General features: G+C 36.2%; 1 protein-coding gene across 1 annotated transcript; it reads right to left on the bottom strand.

Moving 5' to 3' along the window:
- Positions 1-939: 939 nt before the first annotated feature.
- LOC140653019 (tetratricopeptide repeat protein 6-like) lies at positions 940-23,240 on the bottom strand. The gene is made up of 14 exons (XM_072864599.1): positions 23,172-23,240; positions 21,990-22,066; positions 20,958-21,118; positions 18,761-18,895; positions 17,297-17,446; positions 16,894-17,034; positions 16,145-16,258; positions 14,484-14,603; positions 11,944-12,017; positions 9,872-10,082; positions 8,435-8,587; positions 8,060-8,230; positions 6,398-6,623; positions 940-2,282 (listed from the first exon to the last, which is right to left on the bottom strand). Exons 1-14 carry the CDS (start codon positions 23,177-23,179, stop codon positions 2,146-2,148), a joined length of 1,878 nt encoding a protein of 625 aa, XP_072720700.1. The 5' UTR covers positions 23,180-23,240; the 3' UTR covers positions 940-2,145.
- Positions 23,241-24,034: the final 794 nt, after the last annotated feature.

Raw genomic sequence — 24,034 nt, 5'->3', positions numbered from 1 at the left:
TTTTTTTTTATGGTACTGTGGTAAAACTAATACTTCTAAAAGCTATTACTAGCAATTCATATTTCAAGTTATTGGAGAACAGAAAAGCAGAAATTGTTTTTTGATTATCCCACGGTCACATATTTTAATTTGATTTTAAGAAAAACTGTCGTTCCAAATAGATTTCTAGTAAGTAACGCTCTAATGTATAATACTAGAAAGAAATATTAATATGCAACATCCTATAACATCTAGAAATATTTTATTGTTTATATCTATAAACATTCATTTTTAAACAGAGACACTAATCATGAACAAACAAAAATTAAGTACAGAATTTTTTGAAGTTGTTTTAACTTTTATACATGTTAACTATGATGCATCTATTCCAGTCAAACTTATCACCACAGATCTTGCAAGTGCAAAGTCTTATCATGCTAGATATTAAACAACAAATAAGAGGATAGTCAAGGAAAGTAGGGATGGAGTCAAATGCTTTACCGAGTTAACTGCTCTTAGCTGTGATACTCTGAATTTCCTCTCCACAGGACTTTTCTTTTCAACCCAAGTATCATAAGGTGACAAGCATAGGAATTTTTACAATGTAATGTGATATTACAAATGCAAAAACGTAGATACCAGAACAACGCTAGAATTCCAGTCACTGCCTATCACATTGGCTAAACATACACTGCATAGGTATGCAAGAACAGATATTTTTACAGAAATAGCATATAGCAATGTGTTAAGTACTCAGAGAAAATAAAATGCAGCTCTTTGACACAAAGCAATGACAATATTTTTTACTTTCATCTCAATAGCACATAAATGAAAAAACAACACTTAAGCCACAAAAAACCACCAAAAAAGGTCAGTTATAAAGCTAAATAGACCAATGTAACTCTTTAATACTAATTTTATATAAATTAGATTATTTAATTTTGATTTTATTCTGGATTATTCTCTACTATCTAGGGATTATTCCACATACAGAACATTAGGTAATTACAGGCAAATATCAGCATGTGTTAGGTATATTATTTTGTGAAGGTCCCTCTCACCTTTTCCTTTTGCCCTTTTTCAAGAGGAAAATTGATAGCATTTTACATCTAAGCCTAAATTGAAGTTACACATACAATTCCTCTATCACTGGGATTATGCATTGAAGTGGCATTTGTGCCTTTAGAAATCTTTCCACTGCCTGAAGCCACAGGACTGCTTGCATGCTGAATAAGACCTTACTGTTCCTTCTTTTTCTCTTTTCTGAGGCAAAGACATCTGTTTTGCTTCATCCTTTTGCTGTCTTCACCATACTATGCCAAACTTGGGGGCTGAATTTAGTACATGGGTAGGGCCTGACAATTTTTAAATTTTGGTCACATAGATTCACATTTCAATCTCCACGTTTAGGTGAGATCCTGTTCTTAAACCCATTTTTACAGCTTAGAACACAAAAATATGATATATTATTTATTAATTTTTACCTGCCTCTTCAAACTGGCACTGTGTAATATATTTAAGTGGAAGCAAGTAACCTCAACTTTTTTACTCACAAACTGAATCATGGCCTTCTCAAATTTCAGTTCGTGGAGTAGTTCTCACACACCGCAACAGATGGTCCTTGCACAATAGCTTTCCCCTACCATCTGAGTGATGGGGAATAGGAAATCTTATGAAGAGGTATAGAAGGAAGATCAGGAAGAAAGTGAGACCTAGTTAGCAGTCACAAGCATTTGGTAGCCATCTTAGAATTTTTATTTCCCAGATGATCCAGGTGACACATAATTACCATCACTGTAAGCATTTATATTTGGGGGGGAAGGGGGAATGTAGTCTCTTGTATCCTTCTATAACCAATACGGTTGAGGTCTTTTGCCTATAAATTCCTCTTCTCTGTCCTTCATTTTGCACACAACACAATTATCTCTTGAAACTAACAAATAAAGAACAATCTAACTCAAAAATTAAATGTGGCATTCTATTCTTAAATAACTCTGGCTAGTTTTGCACAATCAAGGTGATTATATTATTTAGGAGAATAAAATGTGTGCAGAATATATAAAAATGAAGATAAGTTATAAATTTTTCTTGCATGTTGGACATTTTTAATTAGAGGTCTGAGAAATCTGTAAATAGAACCCAAGTGGTATGAGAACTGGTATCTTTTCACATGGTATCTATCTGTTCTTGAATGCTGATTGCTTGTTTGTAGTCTTCTACAGCCTCTTTATTGAAACCCAACTTACCACGAATATCTGCTCTAAATTTATACATCAAGGCATCATTAGGCTGAATTGACAATGCTGTAAAAATGAGAAATAGAATGTTAGGCGCTTTTTTTTTTTAACATTATCACATGATTATGAAGAGAAGCATCATCCAAAAACTTTTGCCAGTGCTGAAATTCTTCTCCAGACATGCTTTCACAAGAGAAAACATATTACATACATTAACTTTACATGAAGAGGTAGGCAACTAAGTTGTTTATATTTTTTTTCTCTTTTTGATGCCATTTATGAATCCCATTTTAATTTTGCCCTAACAGCAGAAACTATGCTTTCCTCTGAAACACAAGCAAAATCTTAGAGAAGAAAACTACCACCATCCAACTTCTGGAACATAGCAATGAACCCAATATCTTATCCAGTTTCTCCATTGTATAAAAAGGATTTAGGTACTTGTTGGAAAGCTTAAACTGCTGTTTTAAAATTCTACTTTAGAGAGAAAATTTTTTGAAAAATCAATCAGCTCCCTAGTCTAGTCAATTTTCACCATCTAACACTATGAAAATATCAGTCATGAAAGCCATGAAGTAAAAACGCTATTTTGAAAAATTCCACTGTAAAAGTAAAGTGATTTCTAAAAAAAAAAAAAAAAAAATCTAACAAGAGTTATCCTTTCAGAAAAGATCATTAGCTGTGCAATCAAGTGTTGTCAAATCAAAGTCACGTTACTAACTTTTGTTTCAATAAAATTAATACAAACTAAACATAGCTTTAGTTACTGGAAGAAGTTTGCCTATGTATCCACAGCTGCTGAATCTCATGTTAGTAGCAATGACAAAAGCAGCAATGGAGTAATATAGCTCAGCTGTTTTGAACCTGAACAAAAAATTTGGTTTTTACTAAAATCAAGATGAAAGTTTGATTCAGTTCCTTTTCTCTATGAACCATGTCTATTCCCAACAGCAAAGCTTATGGAAGCCAAATACTGTTTCAAAACTTGTTCTACAAAGAGCACATTCATTAAATTTCATGTTTACATATAGAATAAGCTACCTGAATGCCATTTTCTAGGCACCTAGATATCCCAACACATACACACACACAAAAACTCACAAAAATTTTTCAGACTTGGTAATTATAGTATTTTCTCATAACTTCTTGCCACAGTTTCATTTAGAATGGGGCTCTGTTCAGCTGCTAACGACACACATTATATGAAACAGTTTATCTTCTAATTTACATATTCTTTCAATTTTGAGAACGAAAAAACCCAATTAATTCACATATTTACTTTAACTTCCTCTTTTTAATCATATCATAATATCTGATCAAATTAGGTAGAAAAACTAGGTAGCAAAAATATGCACATACTTTCTGAATCATGAAATAAAGCCAAGTAATTTGTTATCATAGAATCATAGAATGGTTTGGGTTGGAAGGGACCTTAAAGATCATCTAGTTCCAACCCCCCTGCCATGGGCAGGGACAGCTTCCACTAGACCAGGTTGCTCAAAGCCCCATCCAACCTGGCCTTGAACACTTCCAGGGATGGGACATCCACAACTTCTCTGGCCAACCTGTTCCAGTGCCTCACCACTCTCATAGTGAAGAATTTCTTCCTTATATTTAATGTAAATCTACCCTCTTTCAGTTTAAAGCCATTACCCCTTGTCCTGTCACTACATGCCCTTGTAAAAAGTCCCTCTCCAGCTTTCTTGTAGGCCCCCTTCAGGCACTGGAAGGCTGCTATAAGGTCTCCCTGGAGCCTTCTCTTCTCCAGGCTGAACAACCCCAACTCTCTCAGCCTGTCTTCATAGCAGAGGTGCTCCAGCCCCCTGATCATCTTGGTGGCCCTCCTCTGGACTCACTCCAACAGGTCCATGTCCTTCTTATGTTGGGGACCCCAGAGCTGAATGCAGTACTCCAGGTGGGGTCTCATGAGAGCAGAGTAGAGGGGGAGAATCACCTCCCTCGACCTGCTGGTCACGCTTCTTCTGATGCAGCCCAGGATACGGTTGGCCTTCTGGGCTGCAAGCGCACATTGCTAGGTCATGTTGAACTTCTCATCAACCAACACCCCCGGGTCCTTCTCCTCAGGGCTACTCTCAATCCATTCTCCACCCAGCCTGTATTTGTGCTTCGGATTGCCCCCACCCATGTGCAGGACCTTGCACTTGGCTTTGTTGAACTTCATGAGCTTCGCACGGGACCACCTCTCAAGTGTGTCAGGGTACCCCTGGATGGCATCCCTTCCCTCCAGCATGTTGACCGCACCACACAGATTGGTGTCATTGGCAAACCTGCTGAGGGTGCACTCAATCCCACTGTCCATGTCACCAAAGATGTTAAACAGCGCCAGTCCCAATACTGACGCCTGAGGAACGCCACTTGTCACTGGTCTCCACTTGGACATTGAGCCATTGACCGCAACTCTGAGTGCGACCATGCAGCCAATTCCTTATCCACCAAGTGGTCCATCCATCAAATCCATGTCTCTCTAATTTAGAGACAAGGATGTTGTGCGGGACAGCGTCAAATGTTTTGCACAAGTCCAGGTAGATGACATCAGTTGCTCTTCCCTTATCCACCAACCCTGTAACCCCATCGTAGAAGGCCACCAAATTCATCAGGCATGATTTGCCCTTAGTGAAGCCATGTTGGCTGTCACCAATCACCTCCTTATTTTCCATGTGCCTTAGCATAGTTTCTAGGTGGATCTGCTCCATGATCTTGCCAGGCACAGAGGTTAGTGACCGGCCTGTAGTTCCCCAGGTCTTCCTTTTTTCTCTTTTTAAAAATGGGGGTTATGTTTCCCCTTTTCCAGTCAGTGGGAACTTCACCGGACTGCCATGACTTCTCACATATGATGGATAGTGGCTTAGCAACTTCATCCACCAGTTCCCTCAGGACCCACGATGTACCTCATCAGGTCCCATAGACTCGTGCACCTTCAGGTTCCTTAGATGGCCTTGAACCTGATCTTCTCCTACAGTGTGCGGTTCTTCATTCTCCCAGTCCCTGCCTTTGCCTTCTGCGACTTGGGCAGTGTGGCTTGAGCGCTTGCCGGTGAAGACTGAGGCAAAAATGTCGTTGAGTACCTCAGCCTTCTCCATATCCCAGGTAACCAGGTCTCCCGTTTCCTTCCGGAGAGGCCCCACATTTTCCCTGGTCTTCCTTTCATCACTGACATACCTATGGAAGCTTTTCTTGTTGCCCTTGACATCCCTGGCCAGATTTAATTCTATCAGGGCTTTATCTTTCCTAACCTGATTCCTGGCTGCTCCGACAATTTCTCTGTATTCCTCCCAGGCTACCTGTCCTTGCTTCCACCCTCTGTAGGCTTCCTTTTTGTGTTTGAGTTTGTCCAGGAGCATCTTGTTCATCCATGCAGGCCTCCTGGCGTTTTTGCCTGACTTCCTCTTTGTTGGGATGCATCGCTCCTGAGCTTGGAGGAGGTGATCCTTAAATATTAACCAGCTTTCTTGGACCCCTCTTCCCTCCAGGGCTTTATCTCATGTTACTCTACCAAGCAGATCCCTGAAGAGGCCAAAGTCTGCTCTCCTGAAGTCCAGAGTACTGAGCTTGCTGTGCGCTCTCCTCGGTGCCCTAAGGATCTTGAATTCCACCATTTCATGGTCACTGCAGCCAAGGCTGCCCTTGAGCTTCACATTCCCTACCAGCCCCTCCCTGTTGATGAGAACAAGGTCCAGCATAGCACCTCTCCTCATTGGCTCCTCTATCACTTGGAGAAGGAAGTTATCATCAACATATTCCAGGAACCTCCTGGATTGCTCACGCCCTGCTGTGTTATCCCTCTAACAGATATGGGGGTGGTTAAAGTCCCCCATGAGGACCAGGGCTTGTGAACGTGAGGCTGCTGCTATCTGTGTATAGGGGGCCTCATCCGCTCAGTCTTCCTGGTTGGGTGGCCTGTAGCAGACCCCCACTATAATGTCACCTGTCCCTGCCCTCCCTTTAATCCTGACCCATAAACTCTTGGTCAGCTCCTCATCCATCCCCAGGTGGAGCTCCATGCACTCCAGCCAGTCATTGGCATAGAGGGCGACACACCCTCCTCATCTCCCCTGCCTGTCCTTCCTAAAGAGCCTGTATTCTTCCATTCCATATCATAATTGTTATCATAATTGTTAGTATGCTACCAAACATAATCATGACAGGTAAATAAAGATTACCTGTTGAAATGTCTTTCTCAGCTAGATCATATTGCTTCAATCCATTATAGAAATTTGCCCTGTTAAAATACACTGCTGCGGAGAATGGGCAGAGACAAATTGCCTTCTCAAAGTCTTCTTTTGCTTCTTCAATATTGTTTAGTAATGTATTTGTAATAGCACGATTCATAACAGCAGATTCATTTCTTGGGTCAAGTTGTAACGCCTTGGAATAATAGCAATAGGCCTACAAAACACATGAATTGGAGACAAAGTATGCTGTTAAAACTTGAGGAAATGGCTTATGCACAACTTGTAAGTTACAGTTCATTTCTTTAAGCTGTTAGTATTCTTAAGTCTTTACTCATTCTGTTCAGTATTCTTTGTGCACAGAAAAGAGATATACAGCACCAGTGTGTTTATCCACAAATAAGTCGATCACCACCCAGACACACTTTTGAAAAATAACAGCTGTTTATGTTGAATTGTAATTGTAGCAGAAGAAATAAGCTACACACTAAGGCAAATTTGAATTAACATAGAAAATAGTTTATAATGCAACACCTGTTCTTGAGCTTGCTTCTTCATAATTAGACAGCCTCTGTGAGACAGTAAGGAGTCACAGAAACACACTAAAGAGGAAGAACAGCCTATGCAAAACCAGTCATGGAAGAATGATACCAGATGCATAAGAAAAGAGATTACATGATCACAGAAGCAGCCATATGCAGGGCCCTGACCTTGGACTCCTAAGGAATTTCTGATCCAAGTCTAACTAATGCTCAAGAGCAACAAGGGATCTAACTTAGAGAAACGTACAAGAACATTAGATTTTTTTCTTATATGATCTATTTCTTGTGCTCTATGAAGTACAATCTAGGTTTAAAATCATATGCCAAGCCTGTACCATACATGGTGAATTCCTTAATAAGTGAACTGCAAGCTGAAGTGTTTACAGATGCAACTCTAGGAGAGAATTAATTCAAGTAGATGAAATGTGTTGAAGCATCCATGCTGGTTCTGGGTTTCCACAGCTGCTGGACCACAGAGCTCCAATCATACAGAAGCCTGAGCCTATGCCCAAGAAACGTGACTTGGAAGACCAAAGGAAAAATCATTGCAGGGGCCTCCTCACACAAAGAAAAATAAATAGTCCTTGCCTTCAAACAGATTTCAAATTCTCTCACAAGAGGAATTTTAGTATCCAACTCTTCTGTATTTGAAGACACCCACCATATTTAAGCAGAATTAGGTGATTTAAAATTCCAAAGTTACTGTGGTAACAGGAAGAAGATCTGATTTCTTGATTAAAGTTCATCAGCAGGAGATTCTTTTCATTTTCCTTGTCATGGTGCTATAGTGAATCTGGGCAAGTTATTTAATGTATGGGAGTTAGGCCAGGGGGGAAAGTTACTAAACATCAGCAGGATTTGGGTATCTGAATTATTTACAAATTTTTGTGATGTGTATCCTAGCTGTCATAAATCTTAGTTCATTCATATCAATGATAAAATACATAGTAGCAAGGCAATTATTTATTAATAATTACTACAGATTAATTCATCTCCTGGTAGAGGACCATGAAATTCAATGTAAGAAAGCTTCATGTTAATTATACTTAAAGACAGCTTTATGCCAACATTATTTATTCAAGGAAAAAAGTTCTGAAGACTGTAGACTTACCTGTGAAAACTGTCGATTATGGAAGTAGATATTTGCTGCATTGAAATAGGCTAATGCATAGTTTGGGTCAACAGAAATTGCTTGTTGATAGTCCTTCATGGCACAGGGTAGATAACCCATTAACTGATTGATGACACCCCGATTTGTTAGCAGAGGAGCAGTTGTAGTGAGCTGAAAGGAAAACGTAGATGCATTCTTACTCAGGGAAAATTTACACTTCTACATTAATTTATTCTGGTTTTCAAAGATACATTTGTTTTAAAAAAAAAATTAATTGCACCTTCTAATCTAAATTGGCAACTATCAATGTACAATATCGGCTGGCTTCATAGCAACAGGTTGATTTTAGTAAAGTCACTTTAAGCTAACATCTACCTTTAGAGAGGCATTTGTATCTTGAAATGCAGAAAAAGTTTCACCCATTTGAAGACAGACTGAAGCTCTTCCATCATATGCAGCATGGCATTTTGGATCAATGCAAATGGCAACTGTAAATTGGCTCCATGCTCTCTGAAGTTTTCCAAGGGCCTGAAATGAATTGCAGTGTGTCCACAATAAGAAACACAAGAAATGACAACATACTAATGGTCCCACTTAAAAAACATAGAGCAGAGAATGGAAGTATGCTATTTACAAATGCAGTTAACTAAATTACAGAAAAAATTAATTCAAATATCTTGTTAATTTTCAAATATCTTGTTATTTATGCAATACTCATCTTTGCAACTATGTAATGTATTTGTCACAACTGTTTTAACTGCAAGTGTTATCCCTTCTACATCATCAAATCACAGAATGGCTGAGTTTGGAAGGGATCTTTGGAGATCACCTAGACCAACCCCCTGCTCAAAGCAGGGTCAGCTGGAGCAGGTTGCCCAGGACCACGTACAGTTAGATTTTGAATATCTTCAAGGATGGAGAATCCACAACCTCTGTGTGCAATCTGTTCCAGTGTTTGATCATCCTCACAGTAAAAAAAAAAAGTTTTCTGATGTTTAAATGTAATTTCCTGTATTTCAGTTTGTGCCCATTGCCTCCTGTGCTGTCACTGGGCACCATGATGAAGAGGCTGGCTCCACTTTATTTATACTCCTTCATCAGATATTTATACCTATCTATAAGAGTCCCCCTTAAGCCTTCATCTCTCTTTCCCTTATCCCTGTATGACAGATGCTTCAAACCCTTAATCATCTTAGTGACCCTTCACTGGATGAACGCCAGTATGTTCACGTCTCTCTTGTACTAGAGAACCCAGAACTGGACACAGTACTCCAGATGTGACCTCACCAGTACTGAGAAGAGGAGAAGGATCATCTCGTTCGACCTTCTGGCAATGTGGCTCCTAACATAGCCCAGGGTGTCACTGGCCTTCTAAGCAGTTTTCAGAGGTCATTATACATAAGGCCGTTGGCAAATCTGCTAAAATCCCTTGGTAACAGTGCAGTTTGGATAATTAGGACATACAAGATTTTGTTTTACACAGATTTGTCAACACTTTGTCTGCTTTTTACTTCAGTAAACAGCACATACACACAAAACACACCAGTTCTTAATGTTAGTTTATCAGAGAACCATATATGCAAATTCCATTATTCAATGAGCAGAACTCCAAGAATATTGGGCACAAAAGTGAAAAGAAAATAACGGTCTACCCATTTACTTAAAAAGAAAGAAGACGCCATAGGCCTTGTCTAAAGTACATAGATTATGTTTATTATTATTATTTTATGTATTATCTAAATGTATGCATATAAGATTGATGTTATTTTCTTTGATTAAACATAGCATTGACAATGAATTTTGGTGTGTTACCTGCAAATTGTATCCCAAGCAAATTCTTGCTTTTATACACTTTGGATTCAGGTGAATTGCTCTCAGGAAATCTTTCTGTGCTTGTTTACAACCAGCCTCATGTCCGTTTTCCATGTACGAATTTCCTCGTCCAACATAGCTATCCACAGAAACAGGATCTAGTTTGAGAACCTGGTCAAATGATCTCACAGCTTCTTCAAACTCATGAAGTCTAAAAATAGAGATATTAATGTTTGCTGTTTAAAAATTCTATAAATAAAATTCTCAATTTATGAATGATCAGCAAATACTACCCCATAATGCCCACTGAAAGTAGTTCAATTCTGACTGAAAGGGACACTTCCCTCCCCCCACTTAAGTTCTTTCTGTATGTGCTCCCTGATGGTTATAACAGTGAAGGTAGTCAGTGTAAGACCTTGCAGACTTCAGTTTGAATTCCTTGGCCTGAGGAAGAAAACAGCAAAACCCTCATTAACTTTTGCTGGGCCAAGATTTCACCTTTTCAACAGCTGTACTCAACAGAGAGATTTTATCCAAGTCATTCATGCTGTCCAAATGTCATGACCAAACATGGTTTTGGTAGTGTATTCAGGCACAGATGTTTCAGCCATAAATAATTTACTTCTAGTACAAGCCTTCTCTCTGTTTTTTCTCATACCAATTCTTGAACTTATCCAAACTATGCTAAACTTGCAGGGTAAAAAGAAACAATATTCAGGGTTCTAAGCACAGACCACTCTGGTCTAAGAGTAAGCCAAATGTGGAACTCCATCCTTAGATAAAACTTGATGCATCTGAGGTATACTGCGTAGGAATGAAAAGGATTAAATACCTGAAACGTCAATGAATGCTAGTAAGTATCTTCACACATAAAGCAAACACTTTAATGCATCAAAGTACAAAATAATTTTACCAAGATGATACTAAAAGATAATATATTGTTTGAATATGAACTACCTGTGTCTACCTGAAGTACAGCCTGACTTCTTTACCAAAAGAGGAAAGATTAAATATATTTAGCTAACAAATAACTTTAAGGGTCGTAAACCAAATGCTTTTTAAAAGCACAACGCTTGTTGCAAAAACAAATTAGGACTTCCTTCCAATCCTGTTGATAGGCAGTCATGAGGTTAGAGACTGCAGGATGGATCCCAAATGCATCTTAAAACGGGTTATACAGCTGAGTGACTCCTTTTGACAGTTGAATATAGACATGGGCACCAAAATCATATGCTCAGTTCTTAGAAGCAGAACTCAGCATTCCTGTGTGAGTTCTACATCATCCAGACACTGCGAAAGATGGAGCCAGTTATGTCCTAACTACAGGTATAGTAACACAAGAAGTTTTGATGCTACAATCTTGAATATGTCCACTTCCACACTACCTCAGCAGCAACAAGGTTAGGCAGTGATAGATGGCAGAGTAACTGTAGAATAAAATAAATTAGACTAAACTAATAGGCAGATAGCTATTAAAATTTCCTTTTTATCATAGGTAATATTTGTGTGAAATAGGAGCTATCAACTCCAAGTGCCACTATGATAAGTAGACAAAGATACTAATGTACATCTTATTTCTTTCAATTTATATCTATTTTAAGTGATTAACAGATTTAATTTAGTCTTTCTAAACAAACCTCATCTTGATGAAACTACACTTCAGAATTTCCAAATAAAAAATTCAGGCAAGGAAGACCATTGAGGCTTTTGCTTTTCTTTAAAGGATAAAGTGCATATTTAAACAGAAATTACATCCTAACTAATTCTGAACAAACCAACCCAACTCTGTTTATCTCTTAATTCTTTCTTTTTCAGTCCTTCTCTTGGTTCTATTTTATCATCCTAGTATTTCCTTCTCACGCTGTCATGAACACATAGTTGCTTGATACCAGAAGATTTTAATACCAGTTGTTAAACTTGAAAAATATCTAATTTTCTTTTTTCCATTCCTCTTTACCATTTTCTCCTCCCCCAGTTCTCAGTGTACTCAATGTGAAAAGGCGAACAGGAATATAAAGCACAGGAACTATTTCATTTTTCTACTCTCTAACAAACAAAACTACATATCTTACCGATGGTAGCAGATTCCAATAGCTTGAAAGATCTGGCTATCATCTGGACTAAGCAACGTTGCTTCTTTAAAGTCCTGAAAAGAACAGACATTAAACCATGCAAATTGGTATTGTTTCACTTCACTTACAACTGTGGTTTTAGCTAAACAATTTTATACTTCTTTATATAAGGGAGATGACTTCTGACAAAGGCATTATATGTTCAGAAGTACTGCAGATGTATTTAACTGTTTTCATACTTCTTGTTCCAGACTTGGATAGAATAAAATCTGCAAAGTTATGTGGTATCATGGTATTTCCTACAAAGGTGGAGGCAACTTTTCCAGAAACAAAACCTTCCAGAAAGTTGGGGGTTTGTTTGTTTTTAATAGAAATACTGTACCTCAGCTGCTATTATTAAATACATATATATTGAAAATAATTTTGCTATATGCAATTTCAATAGAATTCTTCCACTAATAAAATTATCTAGTTACTTTCTGTTATTACTTTGACAAATGTAGTAAACCAAACTCATTTGTGCTTTGGGAGATTCTATGCACAATGTTCCAGTGAAAGACTTCACAGGGCTTTTGACTTTTGCCTTTTACTAACATTCAGAACATTTTTCAAAATGCTTGTGGTTTTGATATATGTGGTTCACTTGTAAAAACTGTACAGGTGCTTTTAAAAATCAAATACAGTCATTTCAATTATGATGTAAGGATGCACTTTAGGCTTCTGCATGGGAAAGCAATCAGTATGTAGCAGCAGTGGTTTAGATGATGCATCCACTGAACTACAACTTAGCATTTTTTACTTGTTCAAATTGTAAAAATAAAAAAGTGTGGAAGATTTTAGTACTGTTAGAATTATACAAGTGGCAAAATAATTATGTGCAGATATATATATTTGTATTTTGTTAAAATGAAACCTCTCTTTTGGTGAACACACTATCATAAAATTATAGGTATGATTTTAAAAAACTACTGAGAGACAGTGTTCCCATCCAGCAAAGCCTTTCAAAGAATACCCAGCAAAGCTAATGGGATTCTTCATGTGCACAATTTGGAGTATACACTCTGCTTTGTGTATGGAGCAGAGCAAAAGCAGGACCAAAGTTCCAAGGACCGGGTTTGGTTTACTTAAACCAACGGTGCTATCCTCACAGGTAACCACACACTTCACAGAATCAACAGGAAAAAGACACCTCTATATGGCAACTCAGATCTTATATAGACTGAATTGTAACTTTTCCTTTTTCTTCCAGTGTACTCAATTCAGGAATACATTCACTTCAAGTAATATGTATCTGTGCTTAAGTAATTATATCCTAATTCAACCAGTACTATACATGTATACAGATACACTCCCTGTAATAAAATCTTATCAGAACTGATACATAAGAAGGTCTCAAGCATATTTATAGTCACTGATGTTTTTCTTAAATTAGCTGTTTTATTTTTGTGTCTGTTGTTCAATTACCATTTTGTAAATTTGTCTTCAGTACAATCCATTCAAATAACTTTTTGCTCATCCTGCTGGTTCTGCCCCAGTCTTTCTACTGGCCTTACATACCAGTTTGTACCACCTCAGCCTCTTTTCTGAACTATTCTGATCAACTGCATCTTGAAGCATAACAGACCAATAACACAATATTTCTACTTAAATTATTTCTATGCAAGGTCTACCAACTGTAAAGAGCTTTTGTTGTGCACTTCCAATAGGACATTTCTGGGTCATTGGAATGGGATTCATATTCATTCTTCACTTTTTATTTGCAAATAAGAAATATTACTCAATTTTTAGAATGCCTGTGCTGAAATTGTTGCTATCACATGAAAAAGATAACACATTTTAAAGTTACTAGCCCACAATGGAAGCAATGAATGCACCAGTTATACTGAAAATAAATACCCCTGCTTTTAAAAAAAAATGAAAACTTTTAGAAAACTTAAAAACTATTTAAAATTAAAAAATAAAAACCCATGTGTGTGAAAGAGTAATGTTTAACATTGTTAGGTTTCAAGCCTGCTATTGCTATACGAGATGGAGTCCCATGGAATGAGAGAGTCATCTGCACTGTGAGTCGGTGTCAGAAACACATAATATTTTCTTACATTTAAGAAACTTATCTTGAGGTTGGACCCTTCCTGCCCTTTCAACAAAAATGGTCATTGACACACACACGCGCACACACACAGAGGAACAAAACAAGCCCACTCAATCAGAACCTCCATTTACTTAGGCTTCTGCAATGAATTAGTACTCATTTGGACACAACATAAATTACTTCAAGATTAAAAAAAGAAGGAAAAATCAGGTTCTTGCTTACTAAATTTTGTGCAACTCCCATGTTTAACTCTAGCAGCATAAAATTGTAAAATTGCACTTTATTTGCATCTTCACAGCCAGACTGGCATTAGGTGTTGAGCAAATGAGAACTGGGCACAAACTATGTCAGAAGAATATAAAAACTGTCAAGCTGGTCTTTATATCAGCAATAGCTTACATTTAACAGAAAATTCTAAATTTCCTTTACTCAAAGAAGGATTTTGTACCTCACATGCATTAGCATAATCACCAAGTTCCATGTAGAGTAGTCCACGATTAATTAACACTTTAAAAGCTATTTCCTTACTCAATTCAAGCAGAAGAAGAATTCCATAATCTTTCAAAGCCTACAAAAACATAAAATGGATTTGAAATGATAATTTGTTCAGAGGGATACAATGATACTTCAAAATTTTAAAGACACACTTTCAAATTCCTACAAATCATGTGGATATGCACAGACTTCAGTGTGGCTATTCCAATGTTTCACTGTTTCCAGATTGAATTTAACTGAATTTGGAGCCTTCTATAATTACATAGATACCCATTCCTAAAGTACAGAAGCAAAGATAATACAAATATATTCAATAGACATAATTAAAACTTATTTTGTCATTATATAAATTTCAGAGTTAGAAATAAATCTTAATTACTTCTACTGATAAATTTTACGTCCAAATTCTTATTAAAAAACCCAACATATTATTCTAGATTAATTAGTCATGAATTAATGTCAAAGTAAGGTACTTTTAAAATTAAGCATCTTCAAATATAATTTATTGTTATTGAAAAACCTAAGCACTAGTTGTATTAGCTAAATTTGGGTGTAAAATTTGTAAAAGAGCAAATAGTGACACGACTAGGTAGACTGAAGAAGCCTCAATTCTCAAATTTATCAAAACTGAACAGTATTTCAACAATGCTTGATCTGAAGAAGTTCTAGCCTCTTTTTTCACCTGAAGGATGAATTTATATAGTATAGTTAAGAATAACTAGACAGTTTACAGCTAATATGACAAAAATGACGTTGATTGGAGTATTCCATATACTAGCCACTTAAGAGAAGTTCTATTCTTTGTCAATTCTAAACTAAGCTAGATATTAGAAACAGCTTTAAAGAAAACAATCCAGTTCTTGTTAGATCTAGTAAATTTTTTCTGTCAATAACATACCACATTTTTCCTGCAACTTCCCTTGTACTTTAAGTGGCTTTTCTGGAAAGTGATAGCAAAGAACAACTTTTATAATACCTTATTTATGAAGGAACTATCATTTTCACTTCTTAAACTTTTACCTTCAATTACTGTAATCACCTATTTTTCTTTACCCATCTGCATCATTCTTGGCCAATTAACCTCTAAGCACAAATGACCTTTGCCCAAGATCGATTTGACTCGAGACATCCAAGCTCAAATACTTAGAAACTAGCCCTGTCTCAGAAAATAGGCCTCATCAAAAAGACAGTTCAACATAATTGTGTTCCCAGTCTGAAGCTGCACAGTGCCTTTGTGTGCCGTGTTGTGCCTTTGCTTTATAACAAAGGTAGAAAGCAGAAACACTCAGAGGCAGCTCACAGGCAAATTGACAGAAGTATAAACACATCCAAAAAACAGGGCTGTGAATGTGGGTTGGATGTAGTCCAAATCCCTATTTTGATGTAGTCTTCTTCTGGATATAGTTCTTATATTTTCAAAGGGATATCAAATGCAATTAATATGATAGTAGACACTAAAAAGCCATTTTTTTAAACAATTTCCTGAAGAGCACCAATCATTCAGGGAGACATTGCAAGAGGTCAGAAATTTTGACTAATTGTCAATAACAGGTTACTAGCTAATATGAACAACTGAGTGCTCATGTGATGTTGACAAAAAATTTAATACCATACCTTTTTTAACTCCTTTATTTCATGATAACAGACAGCTCTGTTATAATGTGCCACAATGCAGGTTTTGTTGAGGTCAATAGTTTTTGAAAGATCTTCAATTGCAGCTTGAAATGTCTGCAAATGAAAAAACACTATGTATAAATTGTAATTCAGAGTTCACAGCACTACATATTCTTCCTCAAATAATAGCCTATTGTAAAATTTTATTTTATAGGTTTACATTTTGGTTTTCCATCAGTACTGGAAGGCATCCAACCATTTCACTATGTCCTCTACGGACTACTTACTGCAGTCCTCACTGCAGTGGGAGCACTTCTTCAGAAGCTCTATTTGTGCAAAGACTGGGCAAACAAACATTCTTAGTGTTTTCTTACATCCCATCCATATACTGCAATACATAATCAATCCTTAATTTTACTAGCTTACATTTTATATCTTAACCTAACACAGAAGGTATCTTTTGTGGAGTTTGGGTACTTCTGTCACTAGGTAAGAATCTATTCTGTGGAACTTAACAGGGGAATAACCAGATAGATGCTCAGTAGCTTCTCAAACCCATCAGTCATTTTCAGTTACATAGAACAACCAGAGAGTAGCTTCAACGGGGAACTGAAAGCATAGTAATCAAGTGGAATTCCTGGTTTCCATCAGCAACACTTTTACCATTATTTCACCATTCTAAAGTGTCGAGTAAGATACATTAAGTTTTAAGGGAGAATGCAAAAGTACAACAATAAAGACAGTCCCACCTTATTTTGATACTTTAAAGTTCCTCGGTAAAAATAAGCTCGCACACTGTTAGGAAGAATTTTTATCGCCTCATTGCAATTCAGAATTGCCTTAGAGTATCTACCTTTACTTCCATAGTAAGCAGCACGACTCATGTATGCCTGTAGAGATGAAGACAGAATGATGACATGGTAAAAAAACAGCTTTGTTTAACATTATAAAACAAGGGTGAAATAGAAGACAGAAATTACAAGTTTATAAAAACATACATCTTATGAAGCTTCTAATTTCTTTTATTTAATGCTTGCCATGTCCTTGCTGGCAGATTACAAGGCAATACACCCTTAAATGCAAAACCTGTCAGTCTTTGAACCCATCCAAAAATGCCTCACAGAAACAAACTATCAGGAGTCTTTCTATTACCTGGAAATGTGATGGACAAAGGGCAACTGCTCGATTGAAATCTCTGATGCACTTAGCTTGTCTGAGCTGCATTCTACACAGCCCTCGCTGATAAAAAGCATCAGGGTAACTTGAATGTAGTCTGATAGCCATACTAAAAGCATCACGGGCCTAAAAGGATGACATATCATGTGGGTTAAATATGGTCTGTTTGTTCAGCTGAAACCATAGGCTAACTGATTCTTTTGTATAGCTAGGTATGACTTATCTTTGCAGCTGGAACCCACCATGTACCTGCATTGTTTTTTATCACTTTCATCCATTTACTGCTACTTAAAATTTTGTAATGATTAACACCCTACCTAATACTATCATAACCTCAAGGAGGCACAATCTAACTGATTTAATAATCTCATTTCTTCTGTGACACTGCAAAAGTTTAACCAAGCACATGGTCTTCCGTCTATAGAGCTGAAATAGTGAATTTGTTTATTATAATGGACAATGGATTAACATGGCTAGTATACAACTCCTTTAAAATCCATCCAGATATTTTTTTCCTCTACATTGTACATTAGCTTACAAAGTCATGGGCTTTTCCAGGACCTACAGCTGTAATATCAGATGTACATTGACACAGAAAGTCACCTTTTGCAACTGTCATGTATTACCTCATTAGATATTTCAGACAATTTTGACAGCCTTCTTCCACCAGAATATCACTTTTGACAAATGGGGTTGGAAGCAGACAAGGCAAGAAACTGTTCTCTTCCCTGTGAAATTCTGATATTTCAAATGTTTCTAGTTTCTGTCTTGAGCCTTTTAGCAAATCAACAACTGAAAGATATTTATTAAAATATCAACATAGGAAACATTTGCATTAACTCACACTAGGCCTGCCACAAAGCTCACTGATAGGCTTTCAGTAGTTTTCAACAAAGAAGTCTCTAATACAGTTAAAAGTATTGATTTTGTTGAAAGAAGGGAAATATGTTTTTCTTTGGTAACACAGTTTATTTCTTAAGTATCATATATTAAGTGCCAAAGAGAACCAGCTAGGGGTGTTATGAGCTACAGTAATATAAAAAACAGTTAACAAGTACAACCAAATCCATAATACAATAATCTAGGAATTCCTTTGTCCAAGTTTACTACCAATTCACTAAGCCACTGATACTCCTATATGAGTGTTGTTTGTCTATAAGATCTGTGAAGACACTGATAAACAGGTAAGAAATTCATGTAGTTTTTTTATTCCATCAGAATAGCAATTAATTACACACATTAAAAAAATCATAACATTAGCACTGGAAAAATGACTCACAAACTTGCAAGACAGTCTAATGTACATCATGAATTCAAAAGAAAATTGATAAAGGCAGTGGAGGCTGTTTAAAATATTGAAATCATTCACTCAGTTATCATAGTTGTTGTTTACAAACAGTGGAGTCAAAGGCTAATATATTCTATATAATTAATACCAACCTGTAATAAACTTTTTTGCTCCATGTAACACAGGCCTGTGAGATAATACATTTCTGCAGCCTCAAATGTATTAGGCAGGATTTTTGCTGAGGTCATCAGGAGCTTCACAGCTTTTTTAAAACTTCTTACAGCATCCTGCAATACAGATAATATTAATAGTTGTAAAGCACTTAACTGAAAATCTGCAAGATTTGTTAGACATTTTAAAGTATTTTTAAATGTTTTTTTCTCAGTCCTTCTTTGGAACATTAGTTGTGAAAATGACTAGTCTAGTGTTCCTTGATGTTGCTGGAGTTAGACACACTCTTGATCCCTAAATGGTTCATATTAATAACTGATTAGAAAAATGGATAAATATTCCTGAGTTTTATTTATATATGACAAAGTAGCTGATGTACATGATCTAGAAATAACATACAGTTCATTTATACTGTTATTTAGGTACATAGTTAGTTATAACTATTTATTAATTTTACTTACATTCATTTCCTCAGGAAGAAAAGGATACCTTTTGATGGAGTCTGACGATAATGAAGTACTTGCTACAGGTTTCTTTATGTAAATAATGACAAACTGTTTATTCCATAGACAACTTACTAAATTTAATAACCATTAAGAAATATATTGAAAGGATCAATCTGTATAGGCATTGAAGGATCTTAAGTGAATAGCCTCTCAGAATCTTACCATGTCTCATAGATCTGGGCAATAATTTATGCATAATTAATAATGCTTTGGTTTAAAGGATAGTGTAAGGAAAACAACCAAAAAATTAAGAACTGTTCAAGATAATCCTCAAAGGCTGAGGAATGGCTTATGAAGGGACCACAGTTTAAAGTTTCAATATCAAGAAGAGTAAAAGAATTATAGCATTTTTTTCTTAAGTGAGTCTTTCAAGATGAAGAAGTATTTGTTCGGAAAAAATAATTTTGAAATACCGGTGCCTATAGAGCCATCTGCAAATACTACACCTGCCTCCTTAAGTTGTCAAGGTAGTAGAAGTTTTAAACGAAACAGGTCTGCATTTACTGCTATTTAAAAATCGTTTTTCTCTATTCCTACATTCAAAAATACTCTTATTTTAAGAGGAAAAAGAACTATAGATACCTGAACTCACTCACATATAATTCTAAAGGCACAGCTGATTCTCAGGGCATTATAGCCTGAAGTCTGATCATTTTCCCATATTGAGAGTATTGTGTCATTCCTCTCCAGGACAGGTGGCAATGCAAGTCCTCACCTCTGGGTGAAGCACTCTGAGAAATCAGGGAATTACTCTAATACACATCCTTTTAACCATGACAACTGAAATGGGTTGAATTGGAGCATACCAATGATCACCATCTTTGACAGCATTCTTTCAAAGACAGCGGAACTAGTAATGTCCCATTATGGTTTGAGACAAATAAACCTCCCCAACCTAACGAAAAAAGCTGAATGGATCACGAGGTTTTATCTGGTACAAGCCCAGGGAGCAGGAGTATAATTTTTGCAAAGTGCACACCTTTTCATTTAAAAAGAACCTGCAAACAACGAGGCTAAGAGGAAACAGAAAGACTGCGCATTTCAAACACAGAACTCAACAGATAGGTACATTCAAGGTTTTATGAATCTACCTGTTGCTTGCTGCTACTGTGTTTAGGAAAAAGGACTCTGTACTTTTTGTATAAACAAATAGGACTGTACAAAAAGAAACAGCTAATCCATACTGCCAATTTCAACAATTCTGCAGGCCTCAAATATTGCTAACTGCAGGACTCAGAGGAGTGACAATATTGGTTAAACACTATGACATAAATATTCACAAAGTTGAGAAAATACCTGTAACTATACGTTATATATTCAGTTCACATACATGATTTAAACTTTTGTACTGCATTGTTAGACAAAACATGCTAGACATACCTCCGTATTATTTTATTTCAAAAGAAGCAAAATTATAACATGTAATGGACCTCAATCTACATAACTATCTTTTAATTTATCATCTGAAATGTTTTAAAACTAAAATTGCCTAGATTTATGCTGAACTATTAGTGCTGTTGTTGAAAATTCTTACTCAGGTGGTCTTATAATTTAAACCATGAGGTACTCTGAAGGTTTATTTACATACTAGCACATTTCATAAAATATTAAAAGAACACATAAAGAAAAACATTGTCTTGCTTGGCATATATATAATGTAAACTTTTCTAACCTTAGTTTTCTTGGCTTTCATTTGTATTTTTCCTAAAATAACAAACATTGAAGGCTCAGGTTGAGTTGCAGTAGCTTCATGTAAGCACTCTATGGCCTTATTGTGATTTTGACAAAATGACTGAATGAGTGCTTGCTGAACAGGCTGAGACGTAAAAGATTCTGGAAGGAAACCACCATGAAAAATAATAATCTCTTTTACTTCAACCTATATGTTTTCCAGTATAAAATACCTTTAAATGATATGCAAACTTTAAAAGGCTATTAAAATAATAGGAGTATCAAAGCTTGTTTTAACATCCATAAAAATACAAATGTAAACTAAATTCCTACAGAATTCTGAAGTTGAACAGTTATTTATCAATGAGTGTAGTTTGGTTGCTAAACATCTGCAAATATTTACCTTCCTCTCTCCACATCTAAGAAGGCTTTGCTCTGCGAAAGTATCACCATTTACCTGCTTTGTTTTTATATTCTTGTGCCCTGTGTATTCACTCTTGGTCACTACCAGACAGGAAATTAATCTCATACAGTATGGCTATTCATGTGGATTCACCAAGAGCTTCAGGACGCACTCAGCATTGCCATTTTATGCCCAGCACATATCAAGGAACTACTATACTGCAACATTTTTACTATTGAAACCTATTGGGAAAGTTCAGTTCTAAAGCTATTTGATATTTTGTTAGGAAAGACTGTACATAAGTACAGAACAGAATCCTTACTCAATATTCCTTTAAAGCAGAAATTACCAGTATTGAAACGTAGAAATAGAAAACAACAAGAACTCAAAAGATAAAGGAAATTCTGAAATCACAGGTGATAGCACAGGCAATAGTGTACACCATTATTACCTTTAAAGGCTTCAGACATGCAAACAAAATACTCTAGATATTAAGTTCCTATATTTTAGCTGATTCATGGTAACTAACCTATTTTCATGCTTGAACTTAATTTTTTGAATGGTTCCTTGGTTACAGACTGTTGCCATGGTTCACCACTATCTAGGAAAATTGATGGAAATTGATGTTACCTTCATCCATTTCTGCAAGTTGGTAAATACATAAACTTGCCAGCTCATATTTCTTCAACTCCATTAAATACTGTCCCCTGTAATGAAATATTTGTTGGATGTAATTAGTAAAACTATTTCCAGGTATTTCTTTCAAAGTGCAAATACTACTGAAATATGTTTTCATTAGTATAAAAAGAGAAAAAGGAAAAATGATGTCTTCTAATAAAAACATCTAAAGTTTTTCCTTGTTTTTTTTAATCAGAAATATCTGTCAAATTTTTATTTTTTTCTCTCACATCACAGTACCAAGAAATTATATGCTCACCTCTCTTCAGATTGTAGGAGTTACAAAAATACATTTTCTTTGGATTCCACAGATAGTAATCCTTACAATCTCAAGAACTGCAACAATAATCTTAATAATACTGTTCCTAAAATCCACCACAGACTCATAGCTGATAGACACATTCAGTTTTCAAGGACAATTTTTTGCCTCTTCAGATATGACCATCAGTATAAGAGGTCATGCTAGCCAAACCACACTCAGAGACAAGCTGAGCAAACCCACTCTTAAAACTGGGAAAATACAGTATTATAGACTGGAACATAGTAACTAAATCTTCTAATACACCTGAGGAATAATATCCTAGCATTTCCTCCTTAGTTCTTACGGCTTTTCAGGGGAGGAAACAGCTTTATCTAGTTATTTATTTTTTAGTCTTGGTAAAGGTCACTACTTCTCACTGGGATGAAGATGGGGAAGAAGAATAGTTCAAATCTAAATTGGCCTGAACTCAATCCTTCACATTCTTTGCATTATGTGGATTCTGCAAACAAATCAGTGAAGGACCCATCCACCTGGGGAAAACATTTAAAATTATTAATTTTTTAAAAGATCAGACTTGCTTTTTGTCATGGCACCTATATACTACTTCTTCTCCAGAAACTGTATGTACCTCAAAGAGCAGAATCCTATATACAAAACAAGGTTCCTCCCTCCAAGGTAACAATTAAAATAGCTGCGTGACACTATGCAGATAAAGTTCTTCAGGTTTGAAAATTCTATGAAAATACTATATTATTTAAAACCCATTCAGAGCAGGTTTCAAAGAATACAAGGGCATCTACCAACAGCATTCCAAATGGATTTTTTTTCAAAAGTGAGATATCTGTGAAGTTCTCGGCTAATCACTTTCCTACCTTAACATGCAAAGTTGTGATTTATTCGGATAAAGATGAATGGCTCTGTTTATATCCTTCACAGCATTTGGTAAATTATGAATCTGTAATTTATAAAGAAAAAAACAGAAATTTAATTGCTAATATGAACACAATTTGGAGACACAATTACTATTTCTGTAAATGTGGTTCTGCAGGATGTAATGCCCACATGGTAACTACTCACAAGGCACATACACCCTCTGTAAAGGAGCTCAACATGTTTTTAATAAAGGTCTGAAACATTTACCCTGCATATTTCCATACCCTCCCACAGGACAGATCCAAACTCCAGACAGTTTCTTTACTCTTCCAAAATCCAAAGAAGAGTCTGGACTATTGGGAAGGAGATTAGGTCATGAGATCCACATGCACATATGTCCTGATGAATCTTCATTGCTGTAATGAATTTGCATTTATTTTTCAAGTGTCTGTGCATGTGGTCCCATTCAGTGTGCTTCAGATGCTGAGGAGAAAGGAGATCATTACAGTGAAGATCCCAAGGACTGATTCATCCAGCTGGAATAGCTGCTAACTCGAACTCTCATTAAAGAACAGCATTGATAGAATGCATGTACTGAGATTTATTTTACTGCTTTACATTGAAATTAAAAAAAAAAAAAAAAGGCAAAAAAATCCCCCCCCAAACCACCACCAACATCAAAAAACTACAAATGCAACCTGAGCATTCGTGGATGACCTCCAATATAAATTATCAGGCACAAGTTCTTAAAAACAGTATCCAAAAAAAGAATATCATCAATCCATTTAGATGCACTGAGTTAAAAGCCATTTCCTTTAGTTGTGGAAGAAAATGAACAGTGTAAACACTTTCCCAAAACATT

The sequence above is a fragment of the Ciconia boyciana genome, chromosome 6 (genome assembly GCF_034638445.1).
Source record: "Ciconia boyciana chromosome 6, ASM3463844v1, whole genome shotgun sequence".
Classification (NCBI taxonomy): domain Eukaryota; kingdom Metazoa; phylum Chordata; class Aves; order Ciconiiformes; family Ciconiidae; genus Ciconia; species Ciconia boyciana.
This window is presented reverse-complemented; position numbering and strand designations above follow the sequence as displayed.

Coding starts and splice junctions, on each gene's coding strand:
- LOC140653019 (XM_072864599.1), bottom strand. Junction 14,604..16,144: donor AAATAAAGGAGTTAAAAAAG/GTATGGTATTAA, acceptor ATGTTTTTGTAG/GCTTTGAAAGATTATGGAAT. Junction 12,018..14,483: donor ATTATGCTAATGCATGTGAG/GTACAAAATCCT, acceptor TGTTCTTTTCAG/GACTTTAAAGAAGCAACGTT.